Consider the following 17,537-nt stretch of genomic DNA (forward strand, 5'->3'; position numbering starts at 1 on the left):
CCAAATGAAAACCCGCAACCTTGACAGTCTACCCTCATAATTTAAATCTTCCATCCCTCTAACCAGTTTAGTTGCACGTCTCTGCACTCTCTCCAGCTCATTTATATCCCTCTTAAGGACTGGAGCCCAAAACTGCACCTCATACTCCAGATGAGGCCTTTCCAGGGACCTATAAAGAGGCATAATTATGTTTTCATCCCTTGAGTTAATGCCCTTTTTATGCAAGACAGAACTTTATTTGCTTTAGTAGCCACAGAATGACACTGCCCAGAATAAGACAACTTGTTATCTACAAAGACCCCTAGATCCTTCTCATTCAAGGAAACTCCCAACAAACTGCCATTTAGTGTATAACTTGCATTTATATTATTTTTGCCAAAGTGCATAACCTTGCATTTATCAACATTGAACCTCATTTTCCAGTTTGCTGCCCAGTTTCCCAATTTAGACAAATCATTTTACAAAGTGGCAGCATCCTGCATGTAATCTGAGCGCAGAATGCAAAAAGGGCAATTGTTTGGGAGGGGATGAGCTAATGGCAGCTCCCTGCCTTGTACAGTGTATGGGACGGCTCAGTCCATTGTTACAAGCTGCAATTGAGAATTGTGGTGACTTTCACCTAAGGAAGTCATGAGTGGAGGCCCATATCTTCTCAGCAGTGCAATGTGGGGTTTCTCCAGCACACAGCGTCAACGCTAGGCAATTGATAACCCTTTAACTTTAAGATCGATTTCACACTTTTCGTGAAGCAGACCAAAACCCTGTCCCATCCCACCCTGCCCAGCACAGGGCTCAATATCTGCAATCTCAGGCAGCAAATACCATCAGCACCCCTGCTAGCCCAGTCAATAATATCTCACTCTGATGCCATTGTTATTCATAGGTAAGAAAGGTGGAAACCCTGGCTGTGTAACTGCCCCAGCAAGAGGGCAGGGGCTAATAAACAGGGCTTCCTTCATTAAACAGTAGGGCAAGAAGTAGGGATGCACTAAATTCTGAAACAAATCTGGGATTCTGCCAAGTGTGCAGGCAGTTTGGCATTTACCCAAATCTGTACCCTAGGATTTGGCTGAACCCAGAAGCAGGGTTTGGTGCATCCCTAGCAAGCAGGCAACAGTATGAAAGATTATGATTTCTAATTTGGCATCTGGCAGAGCCTGTTTTTTTCCTATGCCCATCACAACCAAAGGCATCCCTGGCACAAATTGGAGCCACTGAGCATTTTATCTGGAAACTGAAATGAACTTGTTTTTACAGGAATCTAATGCCTGCTGATGCTGCCTGACACTGGCACCCATATAATTATAGGATTCCTGGGATCAGGCTGCTATAAACTCTTGGATGCTCATAACATTTTCCTTCCTCTGCAGTTAAAATTCTTTTCTATACAGAGACCTCTGGGGAGTTGTGGCGCTGGCACTGTGCTACCTTTGGGCTCATTATCCATGGGCATTTATATTATATGACCATTAAGCACAATCTGCACTGGTGTCTATATATGGCAGCCCTCCAGCCTAAGTGCCTATGTATCTAATACAGTCAATTACCACTGTATGTACAATTGATTTGCATTGATATGTATGCCTCAGACTACACTGCTTTTCATGCAGCGTATTTCTCAATTCCATTAACCACCAACAAGCCATTCAGCATGGATTTCCTATGAAAATAATATTAAAGGGACGAGTTGGCTTCAGAATAATATGTATGAATAAACAGTATCCACTTATATTATGAATCAAAAATATAGCCCCTCCACCATGGCTTTTCTTGCAAACAGGTGATCTTGCAGTCGGCTGGCCCTGCCATACTGATTGTATGTAAAGCAAAGAATCACAAAGCTCTTGCACCAAACACCTGCCAGGAATACAAGTTCCAATAGTCACACCCTAGTGATCAAGGAGAGACGCCGCCTTGTGGACACTTTTTGGAATAGAGATGTCACTCCCTCCCACAATTACAGGCAGGTTCGTGCATTCCTACTCTGTGTGCCTTAGTGCTGGTGAATCTGGGCTCTGGGGACTCATAAGAAACTTATTATAATCACTGGGTTTTTATCATACAGTAAGCTCCACCATTGTCATGTCATTAATATTTCTATGAAATGATCATTATCATATCAATGTGTATATCACTGGAATGTGTATAATGAGCTTGAAGGATTTATGGACTGTAATTAGTTACAGAGATATAATATACTCATAGTGTATCAGTTTGTATCAGCTGAGATGCAATATAGTCATTTGCCGGGGGCTGGGGTAAATAAAATGCAAATATAGGGCCAATTAGAGGGAATTATCTTCAGCCATTCAGCCCCTCCTGCTCTCAGCAATCAAATGAATTCAGATACAGTCAGGCACTAAATGGCTACAGCTGGTTGTGGCTACAGGGGACTATAGGTAGGTACCAAACCAAACATCTCCCATAACCCCAGCTATGTCACAATCTGATTTATATCCACTCGGGACATCCATACAACAACAAGGAAAGGACAGGGCACAGTTTGGGTATCCCTATGTATGCAGAGTACAAATACCCAGGCACTTATCATATCACCACACGTCACCAGTGAGGGGCAAGTTTACAACAGCAGCAGCCCTCAGACTAGAAATAAATGTGGGACCCAGGTTCTGTCAGTCCATGTGTACGCACAATACAAGCATGGCTGTTAGTTACTAATATAGAGTAGAGGGGGCAGAAGCCTTAATTAGCACAATGTCTAAACATTATGGGAAGTGACCTACCTTCCTTTATGGGCAGTGTGTTCCCATAGCTGATTTATTTTTACTTTCTTTTGCAAAGACGGAGATATCCTTCCTTATACTCTAATTGTGCACATGGGAGTACTTTCCCTGTAAAGGCTAAGTCACAGCTGTTCTTGCCAGTGGGTCAGTGGGCAGAGTACTCATGGGAAGCAGAGCAACAGGTGGGTGCATGCGAGTGATCTTACCTCTAGGATCTGAACGTAGCTGGCAGGGAACCATCCTCTCAGGCCATCCTTCTCTCCTTCCCACCAGCCTCCATCTAATGCCTGCACGACTTTAATCACCTCTCCAGCCTCGAACTTCAGTCCCTGCTGGTGCTGGTCCCCAGTAAATGCATAGAGAGTTCGGCACAGCGCTCCAGACATGACAGTAGAATCCACAGAAAGGGGAAAAGGGGGGAGCTCCTAGTGTTTTACTGGATCTTTATCCTCTCCCCCCTACTTAGGGGAGATCAGCTGAGTGGGGTGAAGGCCCTGCCAGGTCCAGTAGGCAAGTAATTGTGCCCTGATGTTTAGGAGGAAGCAGCGCAGGGGCACAGAGAGCTGCTCACAGCCCAGAGGCTGAGGAATCACTGAGCCTTGTGCAGGGGAAGAGCTCAGCCCACAGCAGGGAGGGGAACTGGGGGAGTGGAGCTCTCTCTCTCACCAGAGCAAGGAATTGGCTCCCTGGCTGCTTTGTGCCACTCACACCCGTGTGCCACTTCCCTGCTTACCTGTAGGGCAAGTCATTTACGATAACCCCCCCAAAGAAGGATACAATGTATTCATCCGATTGTAGCACTTTCACTTCAACTGCTGCTTTTTTTTAACTCTTTTTTGTACCCCACCTCTCCCACTGCCCAGGATCTCTTGCCATGTTCTGTATTCCATAATATGGGCCCCCAAATAAGAAGAACCTATAGTATTCCACAACACAAAGTCCTGCTGCCCCATAGGGGGTGCTTAAAGGAAGGCTCACTACTCCCAACAACCACACTTTAGGGAAATGTGAGCTATACTAGAAGTACTACAGGAAGTACACAGTGCAAGCTGGAATTACTCCCCCTTCAGAATTCCCCATAGAGTTAATTTTGAGTATAATACCCTTTAGATCTCTCTCTTTTTAAATACCTGGGGCCCAGGCCTCCTGCAATGAATACACTAATTCACCAAATCACTAAATCCAAACTGACTTGGAATGTCACTGAGCATTGGTGAAACATCCTTCATACTATGCACCCACTTCTTTTTTTGCTTGATTGACAGCAGCAGGAATACCTAGAATCAAACCCATATAAATATGATATATAATATATAATAAAGAAGCATGCATTTCTATAGTGTAATACACACAACTCAACCCGCAGTCATGGATTGTTACGGAAATGTCCTGACTTTCTCTTTGATCTCCTGCACTGAACAGCCAGAAAAAGATACAAAGTTTCTAAAACGTAAGGTCCCCATAGACGCAAAGATTTCGCTTGCCGAAAGACCGATTTGAGGAACAATGACGATCGGATCTTTTAAAAATCTCAACATCTATGGTCAGCTTTTATTATCTTTTGGCAGAGAGCCCAGAATATTTGGCAGATGCACTTGGATACTTTTTTAATAATTTAAAATAAGCAAAGAAAGCAGATCTCTTGGGGAAACTGTGACTTGCAGCTTAGGGTGATGGAGCACGGGGAGATTAGTCACCCAGCGACAAATCTCCTCTACCGTCGGTGACTAATCTCCCCGAAATGCCTTATCGCCAGCAAGAATGTGAATCGCCAGCGGGATAAAATTCGAATCACTTCATTTTCCGAAGTCGACCGAAGTTGCCTCACGAGAAAACCGAAGTGATCCGTATGCCATTCCGCCAGCGATTCACATTCTTGCCGGCGGGAAGGCATTTCGGGGAGATTAGTCACCCGACTAATGTCCCCGAATCTGCATGTGTGTCTCAGCCCTTAAAGGGCAATTCACCTTCATTAGCAAAACTGTAATAACACAGAAAAAAACACAGAAATGTATTCAGACTTTCATAACCTGCCAAATTTTGTAAAATGAACAAAGTAATTAGGGGGTGTGTCCACACAAATTACATTTATAATGATAATTATAACAGCTGCCTTGAAGGGTCTGGCATTTTAAATGTACACATATGGGTATTCTATAGGTGAATGGAAAGAAATGCATTTCCCAAAATGAACAATTCTGCCCAGTGTATAGGTTTCTATCAGTGTTCAACTACATTGAGACTTGCTAATTGGTCCTGGAACACTGGCCTTTTTTATTGCCTACCAAGAACCCACCAGCTCTTGCAATTGCATTGGGCCATGTAGCCCTGCCTTCTAAACCTGTTAATGCTGGGGGATACTGAGATAATCAGCCTTATTATCTCTCTCCTCCAGATAAACCACAATACCCTGGACCTGATCGACTAGACTGACCCACTAGAGTCTATGGCAGGAGAATGCAGATAAGAAAGACCTGAGTGCTGTGTTTGCACAGAGACTCCAGCCAAGGCAAAGCACTCCAGCAAGGAAAAATAACTCGCAGCACATGAAGAGTCACATTGGTTAATAGCACATGGGGCATTTTGACTGCCATTATCATGTAGCAGGGAATAGTGTCTTTCCAAATGCCCCTTTACAGCAAATTGGTACTGGAGGGAGCTACCATAGTTTTCATATTTAATGCTTGTCTCTCTATGAAGCCTTTCCAGATCTTTGTGGGTAGATAAATACAGTACAATAGAGATCAATGATCCAAGAAATGACTATTGTACCTGTAAGGTCCCTGGCAACTTTAGGCTAGGGCCACACGGCGCGATTTTGCCGCGATTCTGCGCTGGGCGAGTTGCGAGTTGCGAGTCGCTGCGGTTTTTAAGCCGAAATAGCTTTGTTAACTTTGGCGCTGGCGTCAATGCAAATCACGGCGAAATCGCTGCGCTAATTCACACGCGGCGATTCGTTTTCTATTGTCGCCCGAAGTTGCCTCGCTGGGCGTTTCCGGGCGACAGTAGAAAAAGAATCGCCGCGTGTGAATTAGCGCAGCGATTTCGCCGCGATTTGCATTGACGCCAGCGCCAAAGTTAACAAAGCTATTTCGGCTTAAAAACCGCAGCGACTCGTAACTCGCAACTCGCCCAGCGCAGAATCGCGGCAAAATCGCGCCGTGTGGCCCTAGCTAAAATCAACCATTAGATTGAGAACCAGAAAGGCTGAGGGTGCATCAATTGCAGAGCCACCTTAAATGGGCAATTGAATTGTTGTCTATTAGAAAAATGTGTTGTTGTATAAAGCCAGCCCGTGCATCATCCCCCATTAACTCTCACACAACCAATCTTTTCCCACAATCATTTCTGTTCATTTCAAAGTTAGCACACGAGCAGCAGATCTTTCCTCTGATCTTACATGATTTAAATATGAATAGAGTTGCAAAAAAAAGGTGTTTGCAGAAAATCACTGAGACAATCTTTATAGATCCATCCGCTTTGTACTTTCAGCTTGCTGGGTACAGTAGTGCCACCCGCTGGTGCAATTGGGCAGTGTACACTGAATAGGATGGTCCCAAAGGTATTATACTACTAATAGTTATGCAACTAATGCAACACTATGCTAGTTCATTAAGATCTTTATCAGGTTCCATTGTTGGACTGGGGTACCTGGGGCTCTGGCCTCAAGGGCTCACTGCCAACACTGCATAGAATGACAGACAGATGGAAATTGGCTGCTTTAGTCCACACCAGATCACAACACCTAATTCTCCATGAGAAACCAGTATGGAGAGTCTGGAACCTAGTCATGCCATCTCTGCTGCAAACCCCTGCCCACTCCACTCCCCATTGCTACACATCCCAGGCAGGCAGCGGGCAGGCAAGCAGCACTGGAGTGGGGCCCACTAGGACTGGGGTACACTGGTATTTGAGTCTGATCTTGTTCTGCTCTGTCCTAGCACCCCCCACCCCTGCATTAAAATTGCTCTGAGCCTTAAACAAACTGAGTGACTGGGGACAAATTGTAAATAGATCAGCAACAATATGTCTGTATCCCCTGTGCCAATCTCACAGACACTCGGCAGCAGGAAATATTTGGACTCTGTAGATATAACACAGCTGCCCGTTCCCCGGCCACTGACATATGTTTGGATTCAGCACCACAAGTCTGCTTTCAAGAACCAGGAGAGAGCAGTTATGTCCATTATAGTCACCCTGGGAAATAGATCATAAATTCACACATAGTTGCGGGGGATGAAAAAAGACACCTGTCTGTCTTTTGTGCCAATATTCCTCCAGAACGATCCAGAGGAAGATGAACCCATTGTTATTAGACTCCAGAAAAGAAATATAAATCCTTCCTGTATAGAAAACAATTGCACTGGAACAAGGATGAAGCAGAGCACACTACTCACTTCCCATAGAGATGACCCGGTGCACAGCGTGGAGGGCACGGCAATCCCCAAACGAGAAAGGGTGCTTGAGAAAGGGGCTCGCCCCGAAACGTCGCACGTTCGCACAAATAAATAAGCAAGGGGTTACCCTGCATTGCTATGTACCTCGTGTGCCAGTGTATCTGTATTTGATAGAAAACAATTGCATCAGTAACAGGATTAATCTTGTTCTATGAGTAGGTTGTTCACCTTACAACACCTTTTTCAACTTTTAATACTGAAATTTACAGTTTTTTGTCATCTTCTTTTGTCTTTCCAAAGCCATTTCATTAAAGGCAGCTGTGAGAATTGAAACAAAAGCTGAAACATTTATCTTTGTCCCTGTTGAGCAGAATCTCTGAGTTTCATAAAGGCCACTGTTAGAATTGATACACTAGTTGCTAATATTCCACAGATACTGCTGAGAAATATATCAACTGATTGTAACAGTTCAGATGCTCCTGGATCACTGACCTGCCATATTGAAACACCAGAGACAGGAACATTAAACTTTAAACTTCAATTTTGGAAAAACTGTAAATAATATATTTTTTTTTTAAAAAAACAATTGAAAAGAACAACAGAACTAAAAGAAAAAACTGTTGACAAGATGGTGATGCTGGGGCAAAATGGAGACAATGAGGAAAGCTGGGGGTAATATGGAATGATGGAGAAAGTACTGATGGAGATTAGATTCACTTACCCAGGGGAGGTCCCTGCTTAACCACCCAGAATAGACTTGCAGTCTTATGTACTGTATAGCACCATGGGTTCTGGAGGAACGTTATTTCATTTCTACTATGTACTGTATTACTGTATATGGCTGAAATGACAATAAAATCAACTTGACTTGACTTGACCGTATGAAACAGAACAGCTCAGTACCAGGTCCGGACTGAGAATTAAAATAGGCCCTGCCATTTCAGGTACACAGAGGCCCAAACAGCCCCCACCAGCCCACTAAATACTGACTTTCTATGGCACCTTATAGCAGCCCCTCTGGCATTTGCCAGAACCCACAGATTGCCAGTCCGGGCCTGCTCAGTACCATGAAGCACAGAGAATCAAAATTCTGTACTTGGGTAAAGCTTGCCAAAAAGGCACAGAACATTTGTTGATTGGACAGGTTAGAAAATATCTGTCAGGTAAGGATAATATCTCTGCATATATTGCCGATTTGATGATATCCATGGGCGACTGTCACTACTTTTTCCTGGGACATAACTTTTGTACGATTGCTGTTTGTCAGTTAATGGCCAGAATATCAACTGATTTATTTTTTCTACTTTAATCCTACAATTTAAAATCTGAATGGTTCGTTTTAGATCATTGCATTAAAATGAATGATCGCTGCCGGACGTTTTGCTGTACAAAGAATAAAATATGGCCAGCTTAAGTACGGATGGAGAGTAGATTCACTTACCCAGGGGGAGCTTCATAGTGGGGGTTACTGCAAATGAAACTAGTTTCCATACATAGTGGAAGTTGCCTTTAAAATCAAGTTAAAATCAAGTTTTATTTCTTGCATAGCTCTCTATTATCAGCAGAATTATATATATCGGTGATTCTCCTATATATTCGAATACAAAAAAACCCAGCATGTTTTGCACGCCCCCTCCTATTAATTAACAGAGCAGATGGCACATTAATTACGGGCTACCTTTTTGCTCATTTCTAAGCAGCCAATCAGACACACCTCTTCAGTAAGTGCCCTGAATACACGCTAATTAATTTCTGGCCTGGGGTTGAATCTGGCAGAGGAGACCCAATCATAATCATACAAATAAAAAGTATCTTCAGCATTCTGGGCGATGATTAAAAATATGAGGGCTATGAAAAGAAGGGAACAAATAAGCACTCCCGAATGTTCCTGTCAGCGTTTCAGCTCTTTGGCGCAGCGACTTCCTCTCAATTAGAATTAAGACGATTGTTTATCTCTGGAGTCTGAAAGAGCAGACTATTTCTCTGGCTAAAGCTTCATTAGTGGAAATGTTGGATCATTTCCCCATATTTTTTCTCATGTAGAATTGTGTAAACATTGTGAGTTGTTGCCGACTTTGCGTTTTATGAGTTCATACATGTGGTGGGAGTTTACTCAACTGGCAGAACTGTGTAGTTTTGATGCAGGTATGTGCCTGTGTTTATATAAAAGAGGACACTTTTCAATTTGCACAACATAAGAGAAGAAACAATTTCATGTTCATTCTCTGGCACCAGAATAGACCGAAATATTCGGAAGGGTTTTTTGCAGTGAGAGCTGTGAAGATGTGGAATTCTCTCCCTGAATCAGTTGTACAGGCTGATACACTTTAAGAAGGGGTTGGATGGCTTTTTAGCAAGTGAGGGAATACAGGGTTATGGGAGATAGTTCATAGTACAAGTTGATCCAGGGACTAGTCCATCTTGGAGCCAGGAAGGAATTTCCACCCTCTGAGGCTAAATGGAGAGGCTTTGAATGTTTTTTTTGCCTTCCTCTGGATCAAAAAGCAGTTAGGCAGGTTATATACAGACTTAAGGTTCAACTTGATGGACGTGTGTCTTTTTTCAACCTAACTTACTATGTTACTATGTTATTTGCAGACTGAGCATCTCAGCCATTGGCATAACTAGCAAAAAATCTTCGGAGAGGCAGACATAGCAATGCAGTCCTCTGTCTCCCCCTCCCCACAGATTCTCACATGTGTGCTTGCCCATGAGGCTTGTGTTCAACTTTTCTTCTAGAGAGCGGCTGGAGAGGGAGGATTTTAGTCCTGCATATCCCACAGTCCGGCCCCCCCATGCAACCACAGGGTCTGTTTCCTTTATTATTACTCACCTGATTAGCAACCTGCTTGTGGACAGTGTCTTAGCCACTATTAATGCTATGCAATCCAGAACATTGTGAATATTTTACTCACAATCGTCCAGCTTTTCCCTTAGCTCTCTATTCTGCACATTGCTCAGTTATAACAAGTTCTTAAGCCACCGATCACATGCGGATTCTGTCCTACAACATGAACAAACAATACACTGGAATACATTTAGCAGTGTCACACATGAAATGTTTATTTAGCACACACAAGAATCATAAATCTATCCAAAAAAGAAGAAAGAAAGAAATTAACCTTACCAAAAGGACAGGGGGAACAACACTAGATTTTGGAATGTGGTACAAAATCTCCCGATGGTTTTAATGTGGCCATAGAATTGTCACCTTTTATAAAGAAATTAAGGGAAATAATTGTTTTATTTTTAGAATTGTGCATGTATAATTAAAGGGGTTGTTCACCTTCCAAACTCTTTTTTCTTTTGAGTTGCTTTTAGATTGTGTACCAGAAACAAAGATCTTTTTCAATTATTTTTCATCTTTTATTTTTTACTGTTTTTCCAAAATTGAAATTTAAAGTTTAAAGGGAAAGTAAAGTCTAAAATAGAATAAGGCTAGAAATGCTGTATTTTGTATAATAAACATAAACATGGGAGTTGCAGACAGCATTACTTACTTACCACAACCCAATTATGACATAACAACCAAATTATAGACACAGACATGTACATGGTGGAGAATGGCCACAGCTGTTGTTTATTAAATATCATATCAATCAGAACATTAACCATTGCTAATGATACTAATACCTGCTCATACATATCTTCCAAACCAGCCTCTGCATCAGATCTCTGCAGTGGACCGCCTTAAAGATTAACAACAAATATCCTTAAGCCCCACTAATTTACCGCCTAGCCAGAGGCATACCTCCACGTCAATTAAATCATTACATTGGCCTTGGCCATTCCCAACACATGTAAAGCTCTATCTATTGCATTTTGGAATCCCATGTTCAGAATGTCAAAACCAATATCTGACAAAAGTACCCTGTCCGAGCGATACAAACCTTCATAACCTTGTTCCAACTCACAGTGCCTATAAACCAAAATATTAACTGTTTTGGAAAATTTTGCAATAGCAAAATTAAGTTTTTTACGGCATCTCTCAAGGGGATGAAAGCCTGCATCTTGAAGCCAGACTAATCCGGGCATGACTTCAGACCAAATTATCACAGTATTGGGAAAAATACATTTGATCTGAGCAAGGTCTCTTTTTATATTACGAATTAAGTCAATGTTTCTGCCCTTTCCTATGTCATTCCCAGATAAATGGATCAGAATAATTGCTGGGAAACCCCAACGAGCTTTCATTTGCAAAATTATTGGTAAAAAATCTGGCCATTTAAGGCCTCGAATGCCCATCCAAACAATTCTAACATCTTTACTGTCTAAATTAGTTGTGTAGGTTCGTTGTTCTGCTCTATCTCCTGCTCTGTGGACGAAAGAGTGTCCAATAATCCAGACCAATGGGGGAGAAACTGTAACGAAAAGAAGATAAGACTTACTAAACAAGGGTAGGTCTAACATAAAGTTGATATCTAGAGGAGTTCCATCTGCCAAGCCTTTTGATGAAGTCTTCTCCTAAACCCATCAATGAGGCTTGCGTGGCAGCTCCAATGCGGAAAGAATGTGTGTTATAGTGCTCAGGTGGTATACCTAACTTACTGACAGCTCCTTTGAGAATTTTCACAAATTGAAATCTTGTCATGAACGATCCATCACTGTGTATAAAGAAAGGGCCAGGAAGGCAGGGCCTGACTTGCTGATAATGGCTAAAAGCTGATACTGGGCATATCGACTGTTCCGTGCTATTACCAAGCCAAAGGGTTGTCCCTCTTCCCACTTTATCCGTTTTTGATTTTTTTAATATAATTTTTAATTTACCCTCAACCAAATGAATATCTTCACTCCCAATACCCCCTGGGGACCTTTTACTATGAGAGACCGACTCACTTACCCGAAGGGCACCAAAGAAAGACATTGAAAATAACCAAGTAAACAAAATTGTTTCAAACTGAGAAAAGCATTGAGGTAGAACTAAAACTAAATCTTTCAACAATGATAATGTTATGGGTCTCCTAATGTCAACAGCTTGTGTAATCCTACCAACACCCCGAAGGATTTGTTTGACCAAAAAGGATTTAGTTATGTCAGCTTCACCTTGAACCTTTAAAAAGAAGGATATGCCTGCTAATGTTTTCGTTATATCTGAAAGAGAGTCCTGAGCCTTAACTTGCTCCAGTACAAAAGACAATCACTGTCCCCTTGATAATGAACTTTGGGAAAACTTGTTTTGAACTTCATCCACTCATTCCAGCTTGTGATGTAAGCATGCCAAGTTTTGTCTGCCAATGACATACTTAACCATTTTGAAATTCTGGCAATACTAAATTCCACAGATGCTGCGGGCATGGTGTTCCTTCTTTGTCCAAATAATTGGCGATTTCCCAGAGCTCGTTGAACTGAAATCGAGATAATGCGTCGGCCACAACATTGTTACAACCAGGGATATGTTTTGCTTGAATCAAAATGTTAAATTTAGGAGCACGGAATACTGCCTGTCTAAGTAATCTCAGTACTGGGGGGGTAGTTAGAAGAGAGATTATTCACTACTTGAACCACCCCCATATTATTGCAGTGCCAAACAATACGTTTGTTAGCCAATTGAGGGCCCCAAACCTCCAATACAACTAACAGTGGAAAAAATTCCAGCAACACTAGATTTTTGGTAGCTTGAGCTCTAGAAAGTTGGCCATGCATCCGCAATCCAATATGTGCCAGAGATAGCGCCAAACCCTGCTGAAGCAGATGTATACAGATTCAATGCTGCATTCTCATATAATTCTCCTTGCCAATAAGTAATGCCATTGAAATTCTCCAGAAATTCCTGCCAAACAATAAGGTCACCTTTAACTACCTGAGGGATTCTTATGTGCCAGTTAGGATTGTCTAGACCCGACTTCTGTTAAAAACCCGACCAATAGGAATAACCCGCGTAGCAAAATTCAGATGGCCAATTAAAGATTGTATATGTTTTAATTTAACCTTTTGATTTTAAAGTTGAGTTTAGAATGCTTCGCAGCTTAGCTACTTTTTCTTCGGGTAAGCGAAATTCACGATTTAAAGTGTCTATCTGAATACCAAGGAATTCCAAGGTTGTAGTAGGAGGTATGTTTTTTTCCACAGCTAACAGAATGCCAAATTTCCTTGCAAATCACGTAAAAGTACTTAACAAAATTCCACATGAACTAGAACCTGCAGGACCGACTAATAGGAAATCATCTACATAACGAATAACCCCCTTAGAACAAGTTTCCCATTGAACTACCCATTGCAAAAAGGATGCAAAAGCTTCAAAATAAAAGCACAAAAGGGAACAGCCCAAAGGGAGGCATCAGAATAGGCAGACTGCACTGGGTCATGTGTTGTCATGTAATCTATTGTGGATTTTATAGTTTTTGTATTGTTTAATACAAACTTTCTCCAACTCTGCAGAACCAGTGGCTACAGCAAAATAATCCTCCAAATAAAATCACAGTTTATCTTTTTAAATCTGGCTCCATGATCTTTGTCCCAGCAGCTGGAGTTGCAAACAGTAAAGGGGATGTAAAGGCAACAATAAATCCAATACAAATCTCTACACAGTCACCGATTGCTCTACAGGGAAACAAACAAAGCTGCTTGAGTTCTGCATGGCTGGGAAGTAAGGTGGGGGCTCCCTCTGCTGTTCATAACTATGATTGTTTCCCTGCAGAGCAGTTAGGGACCGTCTGACAATTCTTATCCACAGCAGTAAATGAAGGAAGAATGTCACTGCATACAGTAAGGTTTCTTATAAAGACGGTACACTTTTTTAAATTAAAGTTTATCGGAGATTGGTTTCTTTTTCATTAAAGAAAGTAAAAATGGCATTTGATTTTTTTGCCTTTACATGTCCTTTAATGTTCCTGTCTCTGGTGTTTCTGCCTGGCAGCTCAGTGATCCAGGCACTGAATCTGTTCTCTGAATAGTGCATTCTGGGAGAAGCATGTCTTTCTGCATACTGTGCTACAATGTAAGGGTATGTCTACATGAATTCTTATTAAGGTGGCCTTAGACAAGGGGTGTAAGGTTACTTACCGAAGGGTTCCAGCGCGGCGGCTCTCGGCGGCTCTGACGTCACGAGCGTCGAAGCGCAGGCGCGTGTGCGCGCATGGACGGCACAGAACGTAGTGACGCCTGCGTCTTTACGCAGGCGTGCCGACGCTGGCGAAAAAGCGGCGCCAAGACTTAAGGTATTTAAACCTACTTTTTATTCCTTCTATGCCTGGTTATCGTGGTTTATTCCTGTGAGACCTAGCTATACTTTCTTATTGACTCCTGTGTATGACCTCTGATTGCCCTCGACTCTGATCCTTTGCTGAATACCCAGACCTCGACCTGTTTATCGTTCCTGTTGTTTGCTGCCTGCCTCTGACCTCGGATCTGCCTGACTACGCCTCTCTTCTCGACCCTCTGGTACCTCGATCCTGTGTAGCCTCACTGGCTTCTCTCCACTCACGGTTCCCCCTGTAACATCCTCAGGTGGGTTCAGTGTTGTGCGAGCCGCTTGTGAGTCCTTCTACAGCTTGACAAGATCCATCATCTGAAAACCCTGGTAAGCCTGACAGTATAACCAGGCCAAATGGATCAAGCGGAAGGGCCATCGCCATTCTCAGTCCTTACCCAACAGTTATCCTCGCTTACTCAAGCGGTCCGTGAACTTCAGGGAGGTTACGCCCAGATGCAAGATCAGATGCGGACCCTGCAGTCGCCTCTCGGTGGTTCAGCATCCGTATCAGCGGCTGATCAATCTGCCTCTGAGAGCCAAGTACTTCCTTCTGACCTTCCTGAGCCCAAGATTCATCTCCCGGAACGGTTCTCCGGTGATCGGAAGACTTTTCGTCTGTTTAAAAATAACTGTAAACTTTTATTTACTCTGAAATCTCGTACCTATCCTACTGAACAGGCTCGGGTGGGTACTGTTATCTCCTTGTTGTCCGGAGATCCCCAGGCTTGGGCTTTTCGGTTAATGGATCTGCAGAGCCCAGAATTGGCTACAGTGGAGTCTTTCTTTAAAGCCATGGCCATATTATATGATGATCCGCACAGGACTTCGGCGGCTGAAGCGTCACTTCGTTCTCTGAGTCAGGGGCGTGGGCCAGCCGAAGATTATACAGTTCAGTTCCGCAAGTTTGCAGCAGATGTTGACTGGAATCAGTCTGCACTCAAACACCAGTATCGTCTGGGGTTGTCAGAAGGCCTAAAGGATGAATTGGCACGTACGGGAATCCCAGAGACTTTAGACGATCTCATTTTGCTCACCATACAACTTGATCGCAGACTCCGTGAGCGCAGAGCTGAGAGGTCAGGTCAAGGTTCCCCAATGTGGGTACTTCCTCATGCTTCCCCACCAATTCGGTTGCCTGCTGTCTCCTCTTCGGTTGCGGACCCTGAACCCATGCAGATCGGAGCTATTAGATCAGCATTAACTCCTGAGGAACGTTTAAGACGTCGGAGGCTTAATTTGTGTCTCTATTGTGGACTTGCTGGTCATCTGCTTCGTGATTGCCCCACTCGGCCCTCCTTGAAGGGTAAAGCAGTTTCTAACCAATCTCCAGTATTTACGTCTCCTTTTACTCCATTACTTACCATTCCACTTTCTTTACAGTGGGAAGACAAGTCGGTGAAACTGCAAGCAATAATTGATTCTGGGGCCAGTGGGTGTTTCCTGGATTCTGCGACGGCTAAGGCTCACTGTTTTCCCTTGCACGAGAAAAAGAATCCCACGTTTCTTCGAGTTGCTGATGGTTCACCCATATTATCTGGTCCAGTCATTCAAGAGACTTTTCCCCTCTCTATGTCCCTTAATAAAGTTCATTCTGAAACTCTTAACTTTGACATTGTGGCGTCACCCTTATTTCCTGTTATTTTACGGATGCCGTGGCTTCGCAAGCATAATCCGTCTATCAATTGGGCTTCTGGAGAAATAGTTTTTTCTTCTGACTTCTGTCTCTCAAGATGTCAACCAATAAGATCCTGCAGGCCTATTGAACTTTGCTCGCTAGCATCTTCGCAAGGAGTTCCTGACAATCTTCCAGTGGCTTATCAAGATTTTAAGGATGTCTTTAATAAGAAGGGTACAGACATTTTGCCCCCACATCGCATTTATGACTGTCCTATCGACCTGCTACCTGGTGCACAAATACCTTTTGGTCGTATATACCCTCTATCTGAGCCTGAGTTATTGGGAACTTCGCAACTATCTTGATGAGAACTTAGCCAAAGGTTTTATTCGTCATTCCACTTCTCCTGCTGGCGCTGGAATTTTCTTTGTAGAAAAGAAGGATCGTTCACTAAGACCCTGCATTGATTACCGCGAACTAAATAAAATAACTATTAAGAATAGATACCCACTTCCACTCATCCCAGAGTTATTCCAACGGCTTCGTGAAGCTAAAGTCTTTTCGAAATTGGATCTTAGAGGGGCCTATAATCTGGTCAGGATCCGCGAAGGAGATGAGTGGAAGACTGCTTTTCGCACAAGATACGGGCACTTTGAGTACCTTGTTATGCCGTTCGGCCTATGTAACGCCCCAGCAACGTTCCAACACTTTGTGAATGACGTGTTCCGTGATTTCTTGGATGTCTTTGTCATAATTTACTTAGATGACATCCTTGTTTTCTCCAATTCTCTCGAAGACCACAGAGTACATATGAAGAAGGTTCTTTCACGCTTACGCACTCATCAGCTCTATGCTAAGCTGGAAAAATGCATTTTCGAACAAGATTCTGTGGAATTTTTAGGTTTCTTTATCACTCCCCAAGGAATTCAAATGGATTCCCGAAAAGTTTCAGCAATCTTGGATTGGCCTGCTCCCACGTCTAGAAAAGCCGTCCAGCGATTTATTGGCTTCGCTAATTTTTATAGAAAATTTGTTAAAAATTTCTCTCAAATCATTTCACCTATCACCAGTCTCACACGAGCCAATGTAAAGTTTATGTGGACCTCAGAAGCTCAAAGAGCTTTTCAATGTTTAAAAGATCTTTTTATTTCTGCTCCTGTCCTTCATCACCCTGATCCTTCGCTTCCTTTCATATTAGAGGTGGATGCTTCGGAAAATGCTGTTGGAGCCATTCTTTCCCAAAGATCAGGTATTAAAGAGGAACTTCACCCAGTCGCTTTTTTTTCTCATAAGATGTCAAGATCTGAGTGTAATTATGACGTCGCTGACAGGGAACTATTGGCGATTAAGCTCGCTTTAGAGGAGTGGAGGTATCTCCTTGAAGGCGCCAAACATCCTATCCTTATCTTTACAGATCACCGTAATCTGGAATATCTACGGTCAGCTAAAAGACTTAGGCCCAGGCAAGCCAGATGGGCACTATTTTTTATGCGTTTTAATTTCCACCTTACTTATCGCCCTGGCACTAAGAACACAAAAGCTGACACTTTATCTCGGATGTTTTCTCCACAACCAGATTCACATGAATC

At 42.9% G+C, this 17,537-nt stretch overlaps 1 protein-coding gene across 1 annotated transcript in view; it reads right to left on the reverse strand.

Moving 5' to 3' along the window:
- The window catches only part of gas7.S (growth arrest specific 7 S homeolog), a 103,667-nt gene extending 100,321 nt beyond the window's left edge, over positions 1-3,346 (reverse strand). The window contains exon 1 of the mRNA XM_018238592.2: positions 2,951-3,346. Coding sequence (XP_018094081.1) covers positions 2,951-3,130 — 180 coding nt within the window. The 5' untranslated portion in view covers positions 3,131-3,346. The remainder of the gene's footprint in view (positions 1-2,950) is intronic.
- Between the last annotated feature and the right edge of the window lie 14,191 nt (positions 3,347-17,537).

Source organism: Xenopus laevis, chromosome 9_10S, assembly GCF_017654675.1.
Source record: "Xenopus laevis strain J_2021 chromosome 9_10S, Xenopus_laevis_v10.1, whole genome shotgun sequence".
Classification (NCBI taxonomy): domain Eukaryota; kingdom Metazoa; phylum Chordata; class Amphibia; order Anura; family Pipidae; genus Xenopus; species Xenopus laevis.